The sequence below is a fragment of the Microcaecilia unicolor genome, chromosome 8 (assembly GCF_901765095.1).
Source record: "Microcaecilia unicolor chromosome 8, aMicUni1.1, whole genome shotgun sequence".
NCBI lineage: Eukaryota > Metazoa > Chordata > Amphibia > Gymnophiona > Siphonopidae > Microcaecilia > Microcaecilia unicolor.
Window position 1 is genome coordinate 194,803,736 of NC_044038.1, and position 25,994 is coordinate 194,829,729.

Here is a 25,994-nt window from a genome sequence, read left to right on the forward strand (position 1 = left end):
CTCCTTTGTGTTATTGCTCCTGTTCTGGGGCGTTCGTTCGCTGTGAGGAAAGTTCATGTTATGCTACTTTGCGGTTTAACACTGCTTTGGAAGCTTCAAAATACTGAGAGGCAGATGGAGCTAGCCGTCCTAGAGGCACTATGGTTTTCAGTGTTCTCTATCTCCCCCTGCTGGTAGGTGGACACAGCCCATTCGTAATGGATTCATCTGCTGTGACTAAAGGAAAGAAAATTACCAAGATAAGAACCTAATTTTCTCTTCCATGATTAGAAATCATGAATCCCTTTGTATGATTGGTCTTGCCTGAATGTTGTTCTGTCCTGTGACTTAATAACATTCTTTTCTGTCATGATTTTATTGCTGTAAACCGCTGTGACCTTTCTCTGTATCAAGTGGAAAATATAAACATGTTTAGAATTCTATTATTGTGCCCAGTGTGGGAATGCCTCATTTATAATGCAGAAGTTCACACCTGGTTCAAAATATGGACTGAACAATGAAATTTTGAGGGACATTTTCAATTTTGAATGTACGATGTTAATCCTGAAACGTAAACAATGATGTCTTCTGCCTTGTGACTCCTCCCTAAATTTGTCCCTTTTGTTTTTCAGTGTCTTCAGTCGGCAGACATGGGTTCATCACCCAAGAATATTTACTCTGCCAAGCAATAGGGTTGTGGTTTACAAAAAATTCAGTATTCTCCAAGACCAATATAGCTTAATTTCAAGAAAAGGAAGAAACTTCTCTGTGCAATGGATGAGGAGAGCTTACAGTCTGCAGTCCAGAGCTATAATGGCCAATTGCAACAGGTGGAACTGGCTTTGGAAGCTGGACTGGATCCTTCACAGCAAGCTGACCTATTTCAGCTACGCGAGAGTTTGAAGCAGCTGATTGAATTAACAGAGTCTAGCTTATTATCTGTAAGAAGGGGAAAACTGGTGGCCCCTTGCAATACTTCTGTACAGACCAGTTCTCCACCAGGTCCTTATACTGAGGCAGAAACCCAGGAGAATGAGGAGTATGCTGCTTTTATGGCAGCTATTAGTGAACTCAGTGCAGAGTCTGAGCATGTGAGAACCACAGAGGAGATACCTGTGAGGGGAGAGCCTCAAGAATGTGAGGACAGTGCAGAGGATGAAAATGGAGTGAGTGGGATGAAGATCAGAGCCCCCTACTATAGTTCTTGGGGTACCTTGGAGTATCACAATGCCATGATTGTGGGAGCAGAGGACTCAGAGGATGGCTGTTCTAGAGTTCGTGTTCTCTATCTCTATCCAACTCACAAGGCCATGAAACCCTGCCCATACTTCCTGGAGGAAAAATGTCGTTTTAAAGACTCGTGCAGGTAAAATACTTTTTATTTTCTGCCATGGGGATTACACTTTCAATCAGCAATGTGGTAACCACTAGTATAAAGCATGTCCGTGAAGAGAACTCCAAATGTATGTACTAGGAAGAGACAGTTCAGAAGAGAGGTATCCATATCTGAGAGTATCATAAGAGGAGACCACACCAGGCAGGGGGTTTCCCTTCATTATTGTGTGTGAAAGGAAGAAACAGCGCTAGATGTGGATAAAAACAAAGGTTAAATTTAAAAAAAATACAAAGTGAAACCTTTTTAGTTCAAACATTTTTATTGAGAAAATATCATCTCACACAGTAGAAAAAGCAGATTATCAACATTTAGCTTTGTATTCCCTTGGTCCCTTCCCCAATAACCCATATCACCTTTCACCAGAAGACTTTTGGGCTCATTTTCAAAGCACTTACTCTTGTAAAGTTCTATAGGTTACTATGGAGCTTTGTAAGTTTAAGTACTTTGAAAATATGCCTCCTTGGCTCTTATGGCCCTCCTGTGTCATGCAAACCAGATTTAATCCCCCCTTTTCCCTCCCATCACATTTCCAACCATATATTCAGCATTAAGGTAGGGCCTCTCCTTATTATACAGTCAGCTCTGCTGAGTATCACGAAGAGTTCAGAATAAGGCTTCTATCTTGTGTGTGCAAGGTTTGTATATAAGTTCTGTATCAAAAAAAATGTTTTTTATACGACTTCTGGTGATGACACAGTCCAAAATGGAAGCCTGAACTTGAGCCTCCCAGTTCACCCATTATATGCTAATAGCGTCTTCAGTGGCTCAGTCCCTCCCTAAAACTTGTTGTGTGTGTATCTTTACTTTTTCGAGATGTCAAAAATCTAAATTGAGAGAGGCAAAGGATAGCAGAAAGGGGACTCATTGGGCTAGTAAGATTGCGTCGCACCACACCTCTTTGCCAGAATTGGCCTTGGACTCCAACTCCACCTGCTCTGCATCGGCCTGCTGGACTTCACGTGATTGTGGTTTTAAGCGTTACCTGGGAGAATTGTGGAAAGATTTGAATGCCATGAAAAATGACATCTTGGACGGACCATTTTGAGACCTTGCATAGCGATATGAAAGAGATAGGAACCCGCGTGGCGGACCTTGAGGTGTGGGTGGAGGAGCAGGCCGACTCCATTCAGCACATTCGTGAGTGTGGAAATAGTTTTTCTCTCAACTTAAAGATTTGCAATACAAATTGGATGATGTAGAAAATTGTGGAAGGAGGAAAAATCGCTTTTTTTCGTGTGTACCTGAAGCTGTGGATCAGGAAGATGGTGCAATGTGGTGCGAGAGCTATGCACTCAGCTTCTGCACAGTGAGTCTGACTCGATGGTTCCTGATATTGAGAGGGCACATCAGACCTTCGGAAAGCCTTTTAAACAACAAATCCAGGGACATTATAGTATGATTTTCCAACTGCCATTCTCCAAAAAAGTATTCTTTTCCCAGTGAGGCCCAGCTGGATTCCAGGAACGCCAGCCAGTGCTGCATCATGCAATGTAATTTATGCAGTGCGGCACCAGTCCTGTGCTCCCGTAGGCTGCACCGACACCAGCCAATGCCCAGAGCGACGACCTCCACCTCGCGCTCTCCCACAAGGAAACCAGCAAGATGCCCTGCCACCGCCATCAAACTGCACCCTCTGGCGCTTCTCTGTTGCCTCTGCCTTCGCCTGGGTTGTGTCATAGCCTCCTTACTGCCACCAGACTCAGGCATTCCTGCTCACTGCACTACAAGTGGCCCCCCGAGTCCCAACCTTCTTCGTGTCCTCTGAGGAAAGATCCCTGTGTTACTGGCCTCTGCCAGATCTCCTCGGTAACAAGACCGCTAAGTAGTATTGACACCGCTTACCGGAGTATCTGCTTAAAGCAAGCCACTTCAACCTCCATTGGCGAGGCAGCATATAGTGGGTCATAGTGGGATGGGGCAGCAGGAGCTTAACGTGTTGGCGGCTATCTTGGCCAGCAGCTCTACCAGAAGTCAACTGGTCTGACTTTTAATGATGCACCAGTGTCGGTGTTTCAGGATGTCTCTGACTACACTCTGTAGCAGTGCAACGCAATGAAGACCATTTTTGGAGGCTCTTGTAGCAAATAATTTGACCTATCACTGGACTTTTCCTTTTGCCATTTGCTTCATGGCAGCTGGAAAACAACATTGATTATGTAACGTGTCTGCAGCATGGAAAATATTGAGACCATGGTTTGGTGACAGCAAATCGCGTATTGAGAGACGAAGTGCAACAGTGGCAACATGTCTATTGTAAAGCCAAGAAACAGCGTTTAAGTTTAGCCAAGGAACCAGCCTGAACTGCTGTTCTACTTCTCTAAGACCAGTTTCTATTTATGTGATGGATATACTCTCAAGGAAACTGTTTTTGATCATTTTATATTAGACTTACCTGTTTGATCATTGGAGTAGAGGGTTCATAGAGCTGTTGAGTACTTATTCTGGTTTAGGGTGGGGGCTAGTGGGTCTCTGGACTCATGTGGATGTTTTAGCCTAATAATCTTGAATATGGTGTATTGTGCTATACAAAGATACTAGTGGGAAGGAAGGAGATTTGAATTAGGGCATTTATCTCCACACCATCATGTTCTGACAAGGTTCAAGTCTTTATACATACCAATTTTATGATGGAATTGTTTATAGGCAAATGTTATGACTTCTAAACTGGTTATATTGACTCTGAGCATAAAGGGCCTTAACGTTCCACAAAAGCGGCAATTGCTTTTTTGGGAAGTGTCAAGTCTGGCTCCTCATATTGTGGTGTTACAGGAAACCCACTTTAGGTGGGATCATGAGCATTTGCTTTTGTCATCCACAGTATTCCAAAATAATTTTTACTTCCAATGTAACTAATTCCAATAAATGTGACGTTACCCTTTTCTTTCACAACAGTTTAATTTTCAACATAAGAATAATCATACTGGGTCGATGGTCCATCTAGCCCAGTATCATGTCTCCAACAATAGCCAATCCAGGTCACAAGTACCTGGCAGAAACCCAGATAGCAACATTCCATGCTACCATTCCCAGGGCAAGCAGTGACACCCCTGTGTCTGTCTCAACAGCAGACTGTGGACCTTTCCTCCAGGAACTTGTCCAAACCTTTTTTTTTTTAAACCCAGATATGCTAACCACAGTTACTACATTCTCCAGCAAAGAGTTTCAGAGCTTAACTATTCGTTGACTGAAAAAATATTTTCTCCTATTTGTGTTTTCAATATTTTTATTGATGACAATCTTGTTACAGAACATTCAAATTTTGGTCTAAACAGAAATGCTAGCATCAGAGCACCTATAATCGAACTGAAGGATAACATCTGTCATCAAACAATTTTAACATTTTTCACCCCTTCCCCTTTCCATCCCTCTCCCCCATCCTCAATGTTAACATAGTCACCACCATGATAACCTAGATTAGATTAACCTTAATCCATTTTCTCCCCTCCTCCCTTCCACCTCCGGCAATATACATCTAGGAATTTGACAGTTTTATTACAGTCCCTCATCTCTTATCACGCCGTAACCACAATTTTATTAACCAGATCCTATGTTTCATTTTTCCTTCTTCCCCTTTTCCCCCCTCCCCCCTCCCTTCTGTTAGCATGGTTCAACCTTAACTCAATCTACCTTCCTTACTTCCCAAGGCAACCCATGGAGCACTTGACTTCTTGCTCTCGGTGAAATCATATTTATATATTGTCTCCAGACAGTCAAAAACCTTGCTTGCCGTTTTGGCGTCTCTCTCGCCCCTCTCGCCTCCCATAACATTATTTGATGTATCTTATTCCTCCAGTACCAGTAAGAGGGGGGTGTGCCCGATATCCAATGATTCATAATACATTTTTTCCCCACTATACAGGATTTGCTCAGGAACACTCTATCTCCCTGAGTCCCTACACCCCATTGTTCAGGTACACTCAGCAGCATCCTGTCAAATGTAATGAAAACCTGTGTGCCTAAAACCTCCCTTGCGAATTTTCCTATTCTCCGCCAAAATGCCTGTATGGGCTTACACTGCCATATGCAGTGCGCTAGGTTAGCATTGCCCTGCCCACATTTCAGGCACTCATCTGTCCCTGTTACCCGTGCATGAAATGCCCTTCTGGGAGAGAGGTAAGCCCTATGTAGTATTCTGTATTGGCATTCTTGCAACTCTGCACTGTATATTACCCTCTGTATGCCCCTCAGTGAGTGTTGTAATTTGCGTTCAGAAATAGGCCTATGAGTCTCAATTTCCCACTTCATCGCTACCTCTGTCACCTGCTTCTCCGGTTGCCCCTTCTCTAGTTCTCTAAAAAACCAAGATATGGATACCTGTCCCAACGCATCCCCCTCCAAAAACTCCCGCAATTTAATCTCAAATCTATGGGTCAGCCCTTCTTTGGGGATACTATGTATGTAATGAGAAAGCTGGTGATAAGCCAGGATTCCTAAAGACCCCCCTGAGTATTTACTTTGAAAGTCAACTAGGGAGATTACAGTGTCATCATCCTTAAGAAAACTGCCCGATAGTTCCACACCTTGGCCATGTAGCTTGCGAAACACTGCATTATCACTTCCCGGTGTGAAATCCCTATTCCCAATCAGGGGGAGGAGTCGACTAGCCGCTGGGTCCTGGCCCCACCGGTGTGCCAGGTCTCGCCATGTAAGCCATAATGGTCCCAGCAACATGCTATCTCTAAATTTTTCAGGTATTTGTCCTTTTCTCCTAACATGTAGTAAATAATTCAGGTGCCAAGGATAAAAGTATGCCCGTTCTAGACCTACATCTGTGTATGTGTGTGCATCAAGGATCCAATCTCTCAAATGCCTCAAGAGACAGGCCTGATTGTATGTCCTTATATCTGGGATGCCTAACCCTCCCTGTCTCCAATTCCCAATAAGGTATTGCCACTTCATCCTAGGTTTCCTACCAGCCCAGCAGTATTTCACTACTAAGCTTCGCAATGCCACTAGCTCCCGCCTTCCCAAGCGTAACGGTAATGTTTGTAGTACATAAAGCCAACGTGGGAATACTATCATTCGAAATAGCTGTATCCAACCCATAAGTGACACAGGTAGCCCTGACCATCGTGATAATTGTTCCTGAATGTCCTTTAGCAATTTGGCGATATTCAGGTGATAGATTTGCCTGGTATCCATAGGGAGCTGTATTCCCAGATACCTAAAGGAACCCCTAGCCCACCGTATAGGGAATCTATCTCCCCACTCCCCCTCAAGTTCAACATTGCTAGCTAGGGCCTCGGATTTCATGAGGTTCAGCCGGAATCCTGAGAAGTCCCCATATTCCTCCAAACTTTCCATAAGATATGGCAGAGATCGCTTTGGGTCAGTGAGTAATACCAACAGATCATCTGCAAAAGCTGCTGTTTTAAAGCTATGGTCTCGTATCATAACTCCCTGAATATCTGTATTATGCTGGATTTCTCTAAGGAGGGGGTCCAATGCCAATATAAAAAGTAGTGGCGATAATGGGCACCCCTGCCTCGTACCTCTCTTTATCGGAAACCAGTCGGACCTTAAACCATTTGCAAATATCTGAGCCTGCGGGCCTGTGTACAAAGTTCTGACTGCCCTCGCATATAGCCCTGTGATCCCATAAGCCTTCAACACTGCAAACAAATAGTTCCAATCTACTCGGTCAAATGCCTTTTCAGCATCGAAACTAATAAGAAGAGCTGGGTTCATATCGTGTCTTATTTTCTCTAGAACAACCCAGATTCTACGCATATTCTTTGCTATGACTCTCCCACATGTAAATCCCACTTGTGAATCTATTATTAAAGATGGTAGAAATCTGGCTAGCCGATTTGCCATTATCTTTGCAAATAGTTTCAATTCAGTATTCAGCAACGATATCGGCCTATACGAGTCTGGTTTATCTGCTGGCTTACCTGGTTTTGGCAATACACTAATTTGTGCTCTATTAAGATGCCTGGGCATCTGTCCCTGTTGTATGGTGTCATTAAACACTACAGTCAATATGGGCCTGATCTCACTATTCAAAAGCTTGTAGAATTCGTTCCGCAGACCATCCGGCCCTGGTGCCTTCCCCAATTTGCTCCATCTAATTACTAGGTCTACCTCCTCTTCTGTAATTGGGGCATTTAACACCTCTGCATCTTCTTCTGAGATCTGCGGCAGTTCTACACTATGAAGATAAGTCTCGCTTGATCTCACTAGGTCTTTTTGTTTTGCATACAGACGACCAAAAAAGTCCCCCAGAATTTTCACTATACCTTCATCCTTAGTAACCCGCTGTCCCATACTATCCTCCATTACAAGTATTTTTTTGGCATTGAATCGCCTATGAGCAATCCTGGCTAGGAATCTACCACTTTTATTAGCAAACCTGTATAACTGATACTTATAGTATATGTTCGTTTTTTGTGCCTTCTCATGTAAAAGTTCATTTAGGGCTTGTTGCGCCTCCAATAATTGTCTTTTGAATCGCAACTCATGATGTACCCCATATTTCTTCCGCAACTCTATTACCTGTCTTTCCAGTCTCATCACCTCTCTATTTCTGATCCGTTTTTTGAAAGCTAGATAAGATATTATATCTCCCCGAAGCACTGCCTTCGCCGTTTCCCAAAAGAGCACAGGGTCTATCCTATGTTGTGCATTGGTACTACTATAATCCCTCCACTTCTCCACTAGGAAAGGCAGGAACTGGGGATCACAGTAGAGATAGGCTGGAAAACGCCATGCCCCTATCTGAAAGCCTCCCTCTCCTACTGTGATTTGTACTCTCACCCAAGCGTGATCAGAGATCGTGATGGGGCCTATCTGTGCCTCCTCCACTTTTGTAAGTAGCTCCCTTGAGATCCAAATGTAATCTATTCTAGACAATGTTTGATATGCTCTGGAGAGGTGTGAGAAATCTTTGTCTGTTGGATGTAGTGTTCTCCACACATCCACTAGTTCTAACATATCACAGATTCTAGAGTTACCTCTCTCCCTTCTAGCCAGATCCCACCCAGTTGGGTGAGACCTATCCCATGCCGGGTCCAACACGTCATTCAAATCTCCTCCCACCACTATGGGGATATCACCCAGTATATGAATTTCACGTGTGATGTGATCAACAAACTTCTTATCATATGTATTGGGAGTATATATGTTGCATAGCAGAAGTGGTTGCCTCTCCACAACCACTGAGGCTAGTACATACCTTCCCTCTCTATCGGCCACCATCTTCCTGACCTCTACATTCAGATTTTTCCGTATCAATATCACCACTCCTCCCTTCTTTCCGACTGCTGGTGCACCATATTGCTCCCCCACCCACCAAGTTTTCAATTTCTCATGCTCATCCTTTGTAAGATGCGTTTCCTGCAAAAATGCTATAGACACTTTTTTATCATTCAACACTTTCAGTATTTTTTGTCTCTTAATCGGGGAGTGAATACCTCCCACATTCCATGTTATACACTGCAAAGTAGTCATGTCACTCCTCTCTCTGTTCTATGTTTTGATTGTGAGACTTCATAAACACTCTTTTTCCTTACATGCAGAGAGAGTGCCCCAGCCTTCACCCCCCCCCCCCCCCCCCCCCGCACCCAAAGATTCCTCCTTCGTTCCCCTTTGGGTCACCCTTAGGTTCCCTTTCACATTTCTTTCTTTCTCGCCCCATGCACACAGAAATATCCCCCTCCCATCCCCCCCACCCACCATCTCTCTTTCCCCCTCTATACCCACCATCTGTCTCCCCTTGCCTGTTGGCATACTTCCAGCTTTTCAAGGCTAAGGCACCTCCTGGATCTATAACTATCCCCACCCACCCAACCCATCTCCAGGGCTCTGCTCACCAAACCTCTTGTGTTTAATCAAGGTCCAATATATTGTCCCTTCTATTCATGTCATCGTGGGTACACCCAGTTCTCCTCAGGCCAGTAGCCATGCCAGCCTCTCTCTGTCCAGTTGGTAGATGTAGTCCAACTAACTCCATGTCTCCTGATGCTAACAACCACAGTTATCCACTTTACTTGGAACAACAACGTCAAATCCCTGCAGGCCACCGGCTCTCCTCTCTGTAATGTACTCAGGACTGCTTTTTTCCCCAAAGCTTTGTAGTGGTGTCTCCATCGTTTGGGCTCCATTCCCTCATGCTGCTCTCAGGTATTGTATGTCTCATTACGTCAATTTGGGCTGGTTGAATAGCGGATACCCATCCTGTATCCTAGCCCGTGCAGCTCGGAACACGACAAACCAATGGTCCAAGTAATCACAATCCACATCAGCCTTGCCCATTGCTCTTTTGACTTGTCCGATTAGCCTCTGTTTGCTATGCCAAGTATCCTTACTGCTGCCAGCAACTGGCCCTACTGCAGACTGCAAATTCTCAAAAAACAAACAATCAACAGGGGCAGGCAGCGTCCCAGAGGGCGGTGTTCCCCATTATCAACCAGTCAAACTGTATTGTAACTTGCAACTTGAATATCAGTACTCCTTAATCCAAAACATGTCAGTAACTTTCGTTTGTAGACTGCAGTCAAACTCCGCTGGTGTTGTTTACTTGTGAACAATGCTCCGGGATCTCAAACTCCCTCTCAGTCTCAGCTCTCACGCCCCTTTGCCAGCATTCGATCTACATACTTAGTTGCATCTTCTACTTTGTCGAAATATACTGCTTGTCCGTTTTCCAATAGTTTGAGCTTGGCTGGGTAAAGGAGGCTGAATCTGTACTTGAGCCCAAAAAGTTTTGTGCACAGCGGTGCAAAGCCCTTTTGCGCTGCCGACACTGCAGTTGAATAATCCTGAAAACAGAGTATTTTTTTGCCTTTATATTCCAGCTGCTTGCCTGCCCGCAGCTCTTGTAAGATAAGTATTTTGTGGGCATAGTTCAGAATCTTAAAAATCACCACTCGGGATCTTTCTGTGTCCTCCCTCCTTGTGCCAAGTCTATGTGCTCGTTCCACCCGTAATGCCGCCGCCAACTCCGCGTTGCCAAGCGCCTCTGGGAGCCATTTTTCCAGGAATACGCAAAGGTTCCGCTCAGACAAAATTTCAGGCAGCCCTACTAGGCGTAAATTGTTCCTTCTCGAACGATTTTCAAAGTCGTCGAGCTTTGCCTCCACCTCCGCTAACCGCGCCTGTATTCTGGGTTGTTCCTCTGAAACCTTTTGTATATCCTCCTCAGCCTGCCCAACTCTCTGCTGCACCGCCTGAAGTTCATTAAACAGTTGTGTGTGCTTCTCCGTCAGCCCTTCTAATTTGTCCAATATTAGCTGTAGTTTATTACCCACCGCTTGCTCTACCGCGTACCTCACTTCTTCCGTGAGCTCGGCCGCCCACGATGGACCAGGCGACGGCGATGCTGGAGCGGCCCTGTCCGCCATTTTGTTCTCCGCAGCGCGGGCTTTTTCTTTCAGATCTTTACGGGTCGTTTTTGCAGCCATCCGCGTCACCCTAGCCACCACCAACAGCCAGTTCTTGATCACTATGCCTTCGCTGGTTTATTGTTCCGTTTTTTTTTGGGTGGGTGCGCGATTCTTACGAGCGCAGATTTAAATAGGTGCCCCGGAGCAGCTCTGTGTCACGTCCTCACTGCTCCATGCCTCCACCGGAAGTCCTCTCCTATTTGTGTTAAGTGCTTCCATATAACTTTGAGTGACCCCTAGTCTTTGAAAGAGTAAAAAATCAGGTGACAGTGGATGGTCATAAACTTATACGTGGTTCTGTTTGTGCTCCCAAAAAGGGCCAGGTCCCCTTTTTTAAGTCAATCATCATCTTCAAGCACTAGTGGGGGGGGGGGGGAACTCATACTAGGTGGTGACTTCAATGCTTCCTTGGATCCAGACTTAGATTGTATGGGTCCTGTCTCTGTAGATGACAGTAATAATGCCAGTGGCCTTAAAAGGTTTTTGAAGGACTTGTGTCATGACTTCTTTCCCTCATGTCGGGCTTATTCTTATTATTCCTCAGTCCATGATTCTTACTCCTGAATTGATTTGCTTTTTTTGGACAGGCAACTTGAAGATAATCTCCTTGCTGCAGATGTAGGGGGTATTACTTTCTCTGACCATGCCCCATGTTTTCTTACCCTTTCTGATCTCTTTGAAGAGCATCGGGATAGATGTTGAACTTACAACAAGTCCCTACTTAAAGATGAGATCACTTGTCAGGCATACTTGAAAGTTACCACAGACTATTTAGACCTCAATCTGAACTCTGGGCCCTCTATTGCTATCATTTGGGAATGGCATGAAAGCAGTCAGGGTATTTTTTATGAAGCGTTCTAGTCTATTGAAGCCTCAAAAGAAACTGGTATTTTGAAATGGAGTTCCCAAATAAGGGATTTGGAATCTCAAACTTACAGGCTCTCCTAAGATCTATAGGACCTTGCAGGCTTTCCAATTACACCCAGATGCCCTGCTTTTTAATGAACTTGATTTCCTTAATGCGAAACCGAAACTTTCTAGTTACGAGAAGTGTAATAAAATAAGAGGGCAACTTGGCTATTAAACTTCGTAAATTGCGGACCCTGTCTTCAGAATGCAAACTCATTCTGGTGCTTTACTCAAAGACTCCTCAGTTATTTAGAGTGGTTCTGTGAATTTTATAAAGCCCTTTGCTCTGGAGATCGTTCTATTCAAGAGCATGATATGCAGACTTATTTGCAGGGGTCTATCTTCCAGCCTTGGTGCCAGTGCAAATAGCTAAGTTGGTGGCACTTTTTACCATCCAGGAGGTCATTAAGTCTATTAGGTCTCTGCTATCTGGTAAGTCCTCTGGTCTTGACGGTTTCTCTAGTGAATTTTACAAAACCTTTGCTACTCAGTTGTTTCTTTTGCTGTCTGAGGTTTTGAATTCTGTTTATTTTGGTGGACCTCTGCCACCGTCAGTGATGGACACCTGGATAGCTGTTATTCCTAAGCCCCAAGGTGTGACAGCTTGTTCCTCATATGGTCCTATTTCTGTACCGTACACGGATATTAAAATCTTGGTCAGAGTTCTGGCATCGAGGCTGGTAGATGTTCTGCCATCCCTTGTCCATCCAGACCAGGTCAGCTTTATCCTGAATAGACAGGCCTCTAATAACATCCAACATACGATTGATTTGATGTACTTGGCCAGGTCTTGACAGAAGCCTTATTTGCTAGGGATTAACACTGAAAAGATGTTTGATCGGGTCCATTGGGCCGCTTTGATCCAAACCCTGGAGAGATTTGGCTTTGGACATATTTTATTGGCTGGATCAGAGAGCTTTATGCAAATCCGAGGGCATGTGTTCATGTTAATGGAGGCAATTCCACCATGTTTGATCTTCCTTCGGTGGGGCACCCATCAGGATTGTCTATTCTCGCTCTTGTTTTATGCTCTTGTTATGGAACCATTGGTAGCTAAGATGGAAATCAGATTCAGGATTGGTTCTGGAGATGTTGAAATCTAAAGTGTTCCTTTTCGCGGACGATGTTCTTTTAACATTGACCAACCCTATGGGTTCACTGCCAGCTCTTTTTCAAGAGATTGACCAGAATAGCCAGACAAAGGCTATGACATAGGGCTCGCCCTCTTGTGACTATCAAGCCCTTCAACAGCTATAATCCCTTAACTTGGGTTACCAAGGGGATGCGGTATCTGGGGGTCTGTTTAACTGAAAAGATTAAAGAGCTGGCTGACACTAACTACTTTCCTTTAATAAGAGATCTTAAAGTAGATCTAGATTGTTGGGATTCTCTGCCCCTGTCCAGGTTTGGTAGAATAGCGATGGTATTTATTTATTTATTTATTTATTTATTTCAACATTTGCACCCCACATTTTCCAATCTAGAGTCAGGTCAATGTGGCTTACAGTTTAATTATATTAGAAATGTTACAGAGCAGTTTAGGATCATACATAGGCAATGTTCTGTCAGAGTGTGGTGTGTTGGCCAGTGTTTTACTCTAGTATGTGGGTTCGTCGAAAAAGAATTTCCTGAAGAAGTGGGCTTTCAGTGAGTTTTCAAAATGTTAGATATTTGTTCATGCATTTTAGGTCTTTCGATAGTGTGTTCCAGGTTCTGGTGCATAGGTATGTGAAGCTGGTTGTATATGTTGATTTGTATTTTAGATCTTGACATCTGGGGAAGTGAAGGATATGAGAGGTTTTTGTGCCCTTGATTGTGTTGGGTACTGGTAATTCTATAAGGTTTGTTATGTGTTCCGGTGCGAGGCCAAATATTATTATTCTATAGGCCAGAGAATATAGTTTGAAAGTTATATGTGCTTTGATAAGGAGCCAGTGTAGGCTTTGGAGTAGTGGCCTCGCACTTTCGAATCACATTTTTTTTTTCCAAATATCAGTCTTGCAATTTTTTGTTCTGTTTGTAACCTCTTTGTTGTTTGTTCTTTGCACCTGGCATAGATTCCATTGCAATAATCTGCATGGGCGAGCACCATGGATTGGATTAGTGTGCAAAATACTTCTCTGGGGAAGTAGTTTTTTAAAATGTTTCAGTTTCTATATTGTGTAGAAAAATTTTTTCATATTATTTGAGACCTGGTTTTCAAAGTTAGATTGTGGCCTATGGTGACTCCTAGGATTTTTAGTTTGTCTGTTATTGGGAGGGAGGTTCCCATAGCACTCCACCCAGCAGCGTATACATGTTGAGGTTCCTAAGCCTGTCCCTATATTTTTTGTATTCAAGACCACTTACTAATTTTGTAGCCGCCCTCTGGACCGACTCCATCCTATTTATATCTTTTTGTAGGTGCGGTCTCCAGAACTGCACACAGAAATGGGGCCTCACCAGAGACTTACACAATGGCACTATCACCTCCTTTTTCCTGCTGGTCATTCCTCTTTTTATACATCCAAGCATCCTTCTGGCTTTGACCGTCGCTTTTCCTACTTGTTTGGAAGCTTTAAGATCATCAGACACAATCACCCCCAAGTCCCTCTCTTCCTTCGTATACTGAAGCACTTCACCCCCTATACTGTACCGTTCCCTCAAATTCGTGCGACCCATGTGCATGAACCTGAATTTTTTAGCATTAAATCTTAGTTGCCAAATATTGGTCCATTCCTCCAGCTTTGCTTGGTCCTTCCTCATGTTATTCACACCCTCCAAGGTGTCCACCCTGTTGCACAGTTTGGTATCATCCGCAAAGAGACAAACATTACTAGACAGCCCTTACGGAATATCGCTCACAAAGACGTTAAAAAGAGCTGGCCCAAGGACCGATCCCTGCGGTACTCCACTGACAACATCCCTTTCTTCAGAGCAAGTTCCATTTACCACTACCCTCTGTCTCCTTCCATTCAACCAATTTTTATCCCAATCAGTTACTCTAGGTCTCATACCCAGGGCACTCAATTTATTTACAGTCGTCTGTGCAGAACCATGTCAAAGGCTTTGCTGAAATCCAAGTATACCACATCAAGTGCCCCTCCCAAGTCCAACTGTTTGGTCACCCAGTTGAAGAAGTCAGTAAAATTCGTCTGACACGACCTGCCACTAGTGAAGCCATGCTTCCTCGGGTCCTGCATTCCATTCAGTTCGAGAAATCTCACAATCCTCCGCTTTAGTAGCGTTTCCACTCACCACCGAAGTCAGACTGACAGGTCTGTAATTTGGGAATTCCCAACCTCCTCCTTACTTCCACTGTTGTACAAAGGAACCACATTCGCCCTTCTCCAGTCCTCTGGGACCACCCCAGTTTCTAAGGAAGCATTGAAGAGGTCAATCAGCGGAGCCGCCAGAACTCAGAGTTCCTTGAGCACCCTAGGTAGTATCCCATCAGGCCCCATCGCTCTGTTTATTTTTAGTTTAGCTAGCTCCTCATGAACACAGTCCTTTGTAAACGGGTCTTGGTCTACCATCCATCCATCCCCTTTAGCCTTTGTTTTCTGTAGCCCTACCCCCAGCCTTTCATCCGTGAACATAGAGCAGAAATAATTGTTAAGCAGTTCAGCTTTATCCTTATTTTCCACATATTTCTCTCCCTCTCACTTTGAGCCTCACAATTGTATTATGGCAATTCCTCCTGTCCCATATCTGAAAAATGTCTTATCCCCTAATTTTACTGTATTAGCGATCTTTTCTTCCATTTGCCACTTCACTTTCCTGACAGCTTTTCCAGCTTCTCTTCACTTAGCCAGGTATTCTCGCCTGTTGTCATCTTTCTGAGTCTTATAACGTGTGAAGACTAACCTCCTTTCCCTTATCTTTTTAGCTACTACGAATACCAGAGCGACCTTCTTTTCCTCTTACTTTTATATAGTTTTCTAGCATAAAGGTTAGTTGCCTATAATATAGCTCCTTTCAGACTTGTCCATTGCTGTTCCCATCCTACTAACTTTTTCTTGAGAAATTCCCCCATCTCGACAAAGTTAGTTCTTTTGAAATCCAGGACCTTTAATCTCGAATGAGCCCTCTCCCCTGTTTTAATATTGAACCACACCATTCGATGATAATTAGATGCCAAATGGTCTCCCACCTTGACATCAGAAAACATTCTCTCCATTTGCAAGCACAAGGTCCAGAATTGCTCCTTCCTTGTCATCAGCATCATCATCAGCAGATGAGTCCATTAACTGATGGGTTGTATCTGATGGGTTGTATCCGCCTACCAGCAGGTGGAGATAGAGAACACTGAAAGACCATAGTGTCTCTAGGACGGCTAGTCCCAACTGCCTTCAGTATTTCTCTATCTCCCAGCAGGTGTGGACGTAGCTTGATCAGCTCCTGGATTTCAGACTGCCTGGGGTGGCTCCTGTGCTTTGCCAGTTGAGTAGGGGTGTTGTGGCTAGTGGTGCCCACTTTAAAGGCATATAGGTTCGCCCTTTCCCTGCCTTACCCATTCCCTCCACCTCCCGGAGTCCCTTTGTTACTGCCTGCCTCCAACTTTCCTCACAGTGTTTAAAAAAAAAAAAAAGTGCGCTTTTACTGCGTGGCTGTTCTGAGGCTTTTTCCAGTGATCCTGATTCTGTGCAGCTTGACCGGAGCTCGTTGACTCAGTCTTCTGAGGTGAGAGTGGTGCCCAGCTCCTCCGGGTAGGTCCCGCGGACGCCGTTCCGATCAGAGTAAGTTTTGGCGCGAAGACGCCATTTTATTTCTATATTCCTGTCCTGTTAAAAAAAACGGACAATGGCTACTGAAGGAGTTAAGCGCTGCTCCCGTTGTGGTAAACGCAGATCAGCAGCAAGGCTGTGTAAAACGTGCTCCTTAGACACTCTAGTTTGAGCATGCCGAGCGATATTTCTTCCCACGTGATGGAGCTGGCAGCGGGCTCCATTTTGGAAGCGCCGCATGCCTCGACCCTCGCGGTTGCGGAGGAATCTGAGTGCAGGGGGACGCCTTGTTTAGAGGCTGCCAGAGGAGCTCCTACATCCGTTTCTCCTAATTCGGAGGCGGAGGGTCAGGGTGAGTTTTTCTCCCCTGAGTTTGTGCTTTTAATGCATAAGGCTGAAAAGAGCTCTGCCGCAGGTGTCTGACACTGCGTTGCCTCCTGGCTTCCCTCCAGGTGTTGATGCCCCAGGGATGACTTCAGAGGTTATTTCCTCCCCCGAGCATAGGAAACACGCTAAACATAGACAGGTAAATTCCCTGTCTGAAAGTGGCGCATATCCTTCCCGCCCCCCCCCCCCCCCCCCCATGGTCGAACTGTGGAGAGTCTGAGGGATCTGGCAGACCCTCAGGGACGGATGATCCAGAGGATTGTTCCTGTTTGTCACTGGATTTGGATGATCCCAATGCGGTCCGGATTTTCCACCGCGACGAGCTGCCAGCTCTCATTACTGACGCCTTGTAGGCCCTCTCGATTGATGATCATGCTGAAGGCGAAGCCTCCTCTGTTAATCTTAGGATGGCGAGTACTAAGAAGCCTACTCGGCCTTTCCTGTGCATGACTCCATCCAAGAGCTTATTTCAGCTCAATGGTCTGACCCCGATGGGCCTTTGAAAGTAGCCAGGGCTGTGGGTCAGCTATACCCTCTGCGTGAGGAGCACTTGGCCCCTTTGGTGATGCCTAAAGTGGATGCATTGGTCACGGCGGTGACAAAAAAGACCACTCTCCCAGTAGAGGGAGGAGTCGCTCTGAAAGACATGCAGGACCGGCGGCTTGAGTCCGCGCTGGAGCGGTCCTTTGAAATTGCGGGCCTTGCCTTGAGGGCGTCTATTTGCAGTTCCTATGCAGCCCGGGCATGTCTTTCCTCGTTACAGCAGGCGGTGGAACAGCCCGCCGATGGAGCGGGCCCCCTTTCTGAGGTTGCCCCGCGGGTGGAGTTGGCCCTATCATTTTTGGCTGACGCCCTGTATGATCTGGTCAGAGCTTCGGCTAAATAGATGTCTGTGGCGGTGTCCGCCCGCCGCCTTCTTTGGCTGCGGCACTAGGCGGCTGACATGGCTCCTAAGCAAAGACTGGTGAGGCTACCCTTTCGGGGCCTCCCATTATTTGGAGAGGAATTGGAGAAGATTGTGAAAGACCTGGGGGAATCTAAATCCCAGAGGTTACCTGAGGATAGACCGAGACCTTCTTCCAAGGGTTCTGTGTTTCCCTCCTCTTCCAGACCTCGCTTCCATGAAGCTCGAAGGTATTGCCCGGGGCGCTCTGCTGGGTTTTCTCAACGTGCCCGTTTTCAGCAGAGGAACTCCTTTCGCTCGGACAAGTGTTCCGCTGCGGCCGGTTCAAGGCCAGGAGTTCAGGGGCGTCCTCCACAATAATGGGTCGCCGGTCCACTCCTCCTTGGCACTTGATAATGCCTCGGGGGTGGGACACTGAGAATAAATGAATCAGGAAGCTTCTGCTACAGACGTCGGGACTCGGGAGGGGAACGCTTTCAGTGACGCTGCTGCCCATGCGGTCGGACTCGGACGGAGGTTAGGTAAATTTAAAATAGTAAAAGAAAAAGGATCCTTGGGGGGAGAAGAGGGCGGGCAGATAAGTGGCAGTAACGCAGGGCAAAAAAAAAGGTGCCGGTACACCGTACCGTTGCGTAACGGCACAAAAACAGCACTGGTATTGATACAGGTTCTATCCTGTTATGCAATTTTCTGGCCTTTTCTTTTGCGTCTGCTTATTTCTGTGTGTTTCTGTGAGTTTCCACTGACAGTTGCAAGACAGGAATTTCTGGCTGATCACAAACTGACAAACCCCCGTTGCCATGACATCCCAACTGTCTTGTTACAAATATAATTTACTGAGCAGAGGTGTGGCAAGGACCCCAATACACCTATCACAATTCTTAGGTGAATGTGCGGGACCTGATTGGTGCAGGACAAGAGAGAGGTGTTTGGGAACTACAGTCCTACAAAGGTACTAAGTAGACAAAGAGACTCCGAAATAGCCCGGCTGGCAAGAGAGGGTTCATATCCTTGCTCAGCAGGAATATTTCCCAGGAAATACTCCTTTTTCTCTTTTAATTATTGTATTGGTGAGAATTATATTTTGAAGCTGAGAACTTTATATCCTTTGTATTCTTTCATATTTTTCTCCCTTTTTCTTTTCTTTTCTTTTCTTTCATTCACCTTTATAACTTTTCTGCAAACTTACAGCTATTGATATTTCCTGTCATTGATATCCTCTAAAAGCTCCTATCCTTCTTCCTCTTTCTGCAACATAAGATATAATTAGTATTTCCTTTCCAATTGCCTAAGTTAGCATTGTTCGGTTTTGTATGAATCCTAGTGCCTGCCATTATACAAGCTCCTATGTGTCCTCCTGTCTGTCCTACCCTTATCCCTTATTGGTCCTGTCTGTCTGTCCTGATTTAGATTGTAAGCTCTTTGAGCAGGGACTGTCTTTTCTTCATGTTCATTTGTGAAGCTCTGCGTACGACTGATAGCGCTATAGAAATGATTTATAGTAGTAGTAGTAATAAAGATTCCTTTCTTTCTACCTTCAGTCATGTTTCTTTTACTTCTAAGAATAGCACCAAATGCAGGGCCACGATGTCTCTTCCTGTCTAGATGACTTGTTTCAATTCTGCACCTTCCCACTGTGTTTTGCAGTGTTCTGTAAACGCCTTCATAGGCATGCTTCAACATCTGGGGTTCCTCATCAATGACTCAGTTCTTACAATTCACCAGAGCTCATCTGGATATACTGGAAGCAAAAACCTTTTTACTGGAGGACAGGTTACAGACCATGCAACATATCACTGCCACAGTAGGACTACAAGCATGCGACCTCAGCACGCACACTTTTTCAACTTTTAGGACATATGGCAACCACAATTCACATGGTACCGTTAGAATGTGCATGTGGCACCTGAAACTACATTGGAGTCAGCATCTCCAGTCCCTCAACAAGAGAATGCCTCTCTCCAGATCCGTCCGTCTGTCCATTCAGTGGTGGCTAAACCGAAACAATCTAGTCTGGGGATGTCTTTTTTTTTTTTATTTTTTTTTTAAGCTTCCACTGCTCCAGCTAATTTGAACCACAGATGCTTCCAAAATAGATTGGGGAGCCCACTTGCTATAATGGCGAACGCAAGGTTATTGCAAGAAAACCTTCCACATAAACCTATTAGAGCTATATACAATGCACTTCAAACATTTTCTCGGTGGGTTCACTCCTGAATTCTACATCTCAGGACAGACAATCAAGTGACCATGTTCTACATAAACAAGCAAGGATCCAAAAAAACATCTACACGTAAATCATATAATTGCAAATGGAGACTTTTTTAAGTTGGGCTCAGTCACAGAATGAAGACACCTTTTCGTGCTCTCCAACCATTATTCTTTCCTACTTACTTCATCTCTCAGAACTGGGCCTTCAAACTTCAGTTCACATACATCTAGTTTCCATCTTTGCATATCATTCCCTTTTTGAGGGAAAAACTTTGGCCACTTTCCCTGTTGTCTCCTGTTTCATGAGAGGACTCATGAATTTGAAACCACCGGTTAGATCACCATCTCCAGCATGGGACCTCAGTGTTTTCCTTGCTAGACTCATGGATGATCCTGTCGAGCCTATGGCTTCAGCTTCATTAAAGTATCTCACCTGGAAAATGTTCTTCTTGGTTGCCATAACCACAGCAAGGAGAATTGGTGAACTGCAAGCATTAGTTCACTGTCCACCCTATAACCAGTTCTTTCATAACAGAGTTCTTTTCCATATACATCCTACCCAAGGTAGTTTCAGATTTTCATTTAAACCAGTATATAATTTTGCCTGCCTTCTTTGCTCCGCCTCATCTATTGCAGGCAAAGACCTTCCCTACATTTATTGGACTACATGAGAGCGTTATTATATTAATTTGCAAATCCTCACAACTATTTTGTGTCCAAGCAATCCTGGAACACCTGTTTCCAAACAAACATTGTCATGTTGGATCTCTGATTGCATTTCCTTCTGTTACTCATTCTCAGACCTTACACTTTCTGATCACATTGGCCCACATTAACTCACAGCAAAAGCAACCTTTGTAGCAGACCTTGGAACAGCATCTATTACAGATGTATGCAGAGCAGCCAAATGGACTTCAGTTGACACCTTCACCAAACATTATTGCTTGGACCTTTCATCAGCACAAGATGCAGCATTTGGACAAGCAGTCCACTGCATCCTCTTTGCTTGTTAATATCTTAATTCCTTCATAAGCTTTACCTCCACCCTTTAAGCATATACAGGTCACTGAGATTCATGATGGCAGTGTGACTCCCTTCAGAGTGTGCCTGCATTTCCCTGCTGCATCTACAGAGAAAGTGTAGTTGCTTATCTGCAACAAGGGTTCTCTGTAGACGTTGGTGAGTGCGGCTGCATTTCTCCGACGTCTACAGAGAACCCTTGTTGCAGATAAGCAACTACGCTTTCTCTGTAGACACAGCAGGGAAATGCAGCCACACTCACCCTCCCCCAATCCCATTAAAAAAAAAAAAAATCCCAGAGAGGAGTCAACCTTTGCACTTCAGCTCTGTTATGGACTGAGAGGAGGAATGAGACCAAAGCAACATGGGAACCCCACGCACACACACACACACACACACACACACACACACACACACACCTGCGCATGCTCAGTCGTCTTGTCAGAATTCTCTGAGCTAAAGAACTAATCTAGCATCCAAGGTTCTATCAATGACATCACCTCAGAGTGCAACTGCATTTCTTTGATGTCTACCAAGAACCTCTGTTACAGGTAAGCAACTATGCTTTCCCAGGCTGCACCAGTTATTTCTTCATAACTGCCCCTGCGCTTTCAGTAACTTTCAATATTTTGTCCATGGTTATTTCCAAACCTATGTTCATTTCAAAGGTCCCCCAACAAATATCTCAACCCTCCCATCGATCGTGACCCAAATCTCCATTAGGTCTAAAGATTGGGTTGTAAATCCAAGGTACTGTGCTGCTACAAAGCAGGTAAGCAACTAAATGCCTTTGTGTATTCACAACTGGATTTGGTTCATTGAATACCCATAGTGCAACCGTTTCCCATCGGAGATCTTCCAGCCACTTATCCTGGACATTCAGCCATCTTTTGAAGAAACCAAGAGCAATTCAACAAAGAGGAAAAAAAGCAGTTAACCTTGTGGGACAGTGGTCTCATTTTAAATTGTACCGGTCAAAGTATTATATTTAATATTATTCCATCTCTTCCAACAAGGTAGCTCCTCTGCAGAAGCCAATGGTCTCATCAGACTATCCATTATAGGAAACATAGTTCACCTGCCATGTTTAATCCAAACTCCATGCGGGGATCTCATAGACGATGAGAAAGAGATGCAACCCACACCCTGCAAACGGGTATCCGAGTAGTTAGTAGCAGTACCAAATTATCCATCCTGCATCCCTTACAATAGTTCTTTACTCCTATGGCTCAGTCCAATGCGCCATTACTGGTCGCATCTCAGACGCCAGTTTGAACCAGGAAATCTTATGCCAGCATCACAGTCTCAAAGATCTGTATGGCACCCTGATGAGCTGGGTATAGCAAGGCAAAATGGGCCTTATGTTCAAAGAACTTAGAGCAGATGTGCAGAAACTGTGCCGCTGAGCCACCACCTTCATGGAAGAATCCTGAAAATGGAGGATTTTCCTGTTTTCATAAGTTAGTCTTTCCTCTGCGGAGTGTTTGCATAAGTATAGCCATACTAGGTCAGACCAATGGTCTATCTAGCCAAGTATCCTGCTTCTAACAGTGGCCAATCCAGGTCACAAGTACATGGCAGAAACCCAAATTAGTAACAACATTCCATGCTACCAATTCCAGGGCAAGCAATGGCTTCTCCATGTCCATCTGAATAACAGACTATGGGCTTTTCCTATAGGAGCTTGCCCAAACCTTTTTTAACCTAGATACGCTAACTGCTGTTATCACATCCTAAGACAGCGAGTTAAAAAAATATTTCCTCCTATTTTTTTTTAAGTATACCCATGTAATTTCATTGAGTGTCCCCTGGTCTTTGTACTTTTTGAAAGAGTGAAAAATTGATTCTCTTTGACCAATTATACACCACTCTGGATTTTATAGACCTCAATCATATCCCCCCTCAGCTGTGTCTTTTCCAAGCTGAAGAGCCCTAACTTTAGCCTTTCCTCATATGGGAGGAGTTCCATCCTCTTTATCATTTTGGTCACTCTCTTCTTTGAACCTTTTCTAATTCTGTTATATCTTTTTTGAAATATCTTGACTAGAATTGAACGCAATGCTCAAGGTGAGGTCTCACCATAGAGCAATATAGAGGCATTATAATATTCTTGGTCTTATTTTGCATCCCTTTCCTAATTATTCCTAGCATCCTGTTTGCTTTTTTGGCTGCCGTCACACATTAGACAGAAGATTTCATTCAGCGTATTGTCTACAATGACATTAAGATCTTTTTCTTGAATGCTGACTCCTAAGGTGGACCCTAGCATCAGGTAACTATGATTTGGATTATTCTTCCCAATGTGCATCACTTTGCATCTGTCCACATTAAATTTCATCTGCCATTTGGATGCCCAGTTTTCCAGTTTCTTAAGGTCTTCCTACAATTTTTCACAATCCGCATGTGTTTTGATAACTTTGAATAGTTCTTGTCATCTGCAAATTTAATCACCTCACTCGTTCCGATTTCCAGATCATTTATAAATGTTAAATAGCACCAGTCCCAAAACGGATCCCTGCGGCACTCCACTGTTCACCCTCCTCTTTTGAGAAAAATGGTCATTTAACCTTTCTGTTTTCTGTCAAATAACCAATTCCTAATCCACAGAAGGACATTGCCTCCTATCCCATGACTTCTTTAATTTTCTCAGGAGTCTCTCATGGGAGCTTTGTCAAAAGCTTTCTGAAAATTTAGATATATTACATCAACCGGCTCACCTTTATCCACATGGTTTTTTCACGCCTTCAAAGAAATGAAGCAGATTGATGAGGCAAGACTTCCCTTAGCTGAACTCATGCTGACTGTGTCCCATTAAACCATGTTTGTCTGTGTACATAATGCCGCTATCTATTCATGATGGTGGTATTATGTGCAAATTTCAACACTTTGAGTATCACCACTCGTGGCCACATAGCGGGCTGCTTAGGACCCACCCCAATGTGCCCTTTCCACTCTCAAGGATCCGTTATATAATACTAGCATAAATCCACAGTTGAGCTCCTAACTAGAGAATGACGCGGGGCCAAAGTTTGTCCCTGCCCCATCCCCGCTAACTGTGTCCCCGCCCCATCCACACAAACTCTGTCCCTATCCACAGAAGCCTCACTGCTTAACCACCCTTAAGATTTACCTTTGGATTTAAAAAGCAAAATCATGTGCATGTAAGGACTGCATAAACGAATTAAAAGAAATGTCCTTAAAATGTAATAATACTGGAGCTCCCCCGATCCAAGATGGCCGCGTGAACGTCAATTGCTAAAGACGTACCTCAAGTTTCTCCTGAATCCCAGGCTGCGAGGTTCTCTGCAAATCCCACGAGTATGGGGAAGCGGAGAGGTAAAGTGCGGGAGACTCCCTCAGCCAGCACCGGACCTAATCCTCAATTGCAGCCGACGGTGGAGCAATTTGGGTGGACAACTATCCCAAGACAAACTTCTTCTCCTTCTACCGGAGCGGCCGCGATGGCGTCTGACGGCAGTGTAAACGGGGTTTCCTTAAGCCCTGTACAACGCATAGCCCCCCCTCAGCCAGGAGGAAGTAGAGCGGAGCTTGGCCCTGTAATACGGAGCCCAAGAGGCAATACAGAACTACAGGGAGGGAGCCAGCCCGCTCACTTGGATTTGCCTAGAATGGAGTCAGTAGGAGACGATTTATTTAGATTGCCTTCACAAACAGTGAGTACTCTGACCCAAATTCTAAGTGCTCCACCTCCTGTCTTCATGTTGGGAAATGTGGAAAAACCGGCTGTGGTGACCATGGAGTCACTCTGGGATTTAACTTACTTTATTCCTCTCTCTCAAAAGTGACTGAAAAAAATGCACTTGAAATTAAAGTTCTTTCTGAAGCTGTCCTTTCACAGGATCAGAGAACCACCAAACAAGCTTCTCAATTAGATCAAATGGGGACGAAGTTACAGACTTTAGAAACTCTTGGTCAAGCTACAATTAGAGACCGGAACTATATTTTTCGTCGCTTGGAATATTTGGAAAATCAAGCAAGGAAATTAAATTTGAGATTAACAAATTTTCCACGTTCCCCATTAATATCATCAGTTGAAATGGTGAAGAAATATTTAGTGGAAACTCTGGGAATGCCGACTGAATCACTTCCCCCTATTGTGCGAGCACAATACTTGCAATTTAACAAAAAGAGAGATGAACAAGTTTGCCATCCACAAGCAGGAGAGGTTATGAACTTGACTGCGTTCCTAGAGTCATCGCTGGAAGTTATTACCCAAAAAACCACTATGGTGGTGACTTTTGCCTTTGAAATGGACAGGAATGCAGTACAAAAACTTTCCTTTAGACATTTGGACTCCCTATTTTTTGGTTCTAAAATTCGAGTTTATCCTGATCTTTCTAGGGAAACGCAGAAAAGACGCAGGGCTTTCCTAGCTTTTAGAGCAAGGACCCTGGCTCTTGGTTCTAATTTTATTTTGAAATTTCCATGTATCTGTTGTGTACTATATCAATCCAAACAATTTCAATTTTTTGAACCAAAACAATTAGAGGAATTCTTACTAGCTAGAGAGGAACCAGTGGTATTAGTTGAATCCCAGACTCACACTGCATAAGGTAGGCTAGAGAAGAAGTATTGGAGAGCAATAGACACAGTTTTCTTTTTCGATTAGTCTTTATGTACTAAACTATATTTTTTTTTATTTCTTTAATTCTTGGATCATATTATAAATAATTCTTTTTGGTCGAAGTGTAATTTTTCTTTTTTTTCCTTTTGTCTAAATAAGACACTATTGTTAACAATTTTCTGTAAGTTTCTTATCATCTCTTTTGTGAGTTGTAATATTTTAAATGCAAATAAATAAATTAAAATGTAATAATACTGGACTGGTTTGGCAAGCAATAATGAAAGAGTGATGGAATATTCATTCACATAGCAAGCAATAATGAGCACTAATGTTTCTAATCATTCTACAACTTCAAGCACATTTAATTCTTTTCTCACTATACAAAACAGGGAACCACAGGAAAACTGGTAAAAGAGAAATGGAAATGTATTTTCTCCTGCACTCTGCAAAATACAAAAATAGAAAAGACGTGCAACTCACAAAGCAGGCACATCTCAGTCCTTAAAAAGTATTA

The 25,994-nt window shown here is 44.1% G+C and overlaps 1 protein-coding gene across 2 annotated transcripts in view; it reads left to right on the forward strand.

Moving 5' to 3' along the window:
• Positions 1–615: 615 nt before the first annotated feature.
• Positions 616–25,994, forward strand: part of ZGPAT (zinc finger CCCH-type and G-patch domain containing) — a 31,291-nt gene continuing 5,912 nt past the window's right edge. For both annotated transcript variants that reach the window (XM_030213016.1, XM_030213017.1), the window contains exon 1: positions 616–1,345. In XM_030213016.1, the coding sequence (XP_030068876.1) occupies positions 753–1,345 (593 nt within the window). In that variant the 5' untranslated portion in view covers positions 616–752. The remainder of the gene's footprint in view (positions 1,346–25,994) is intronic.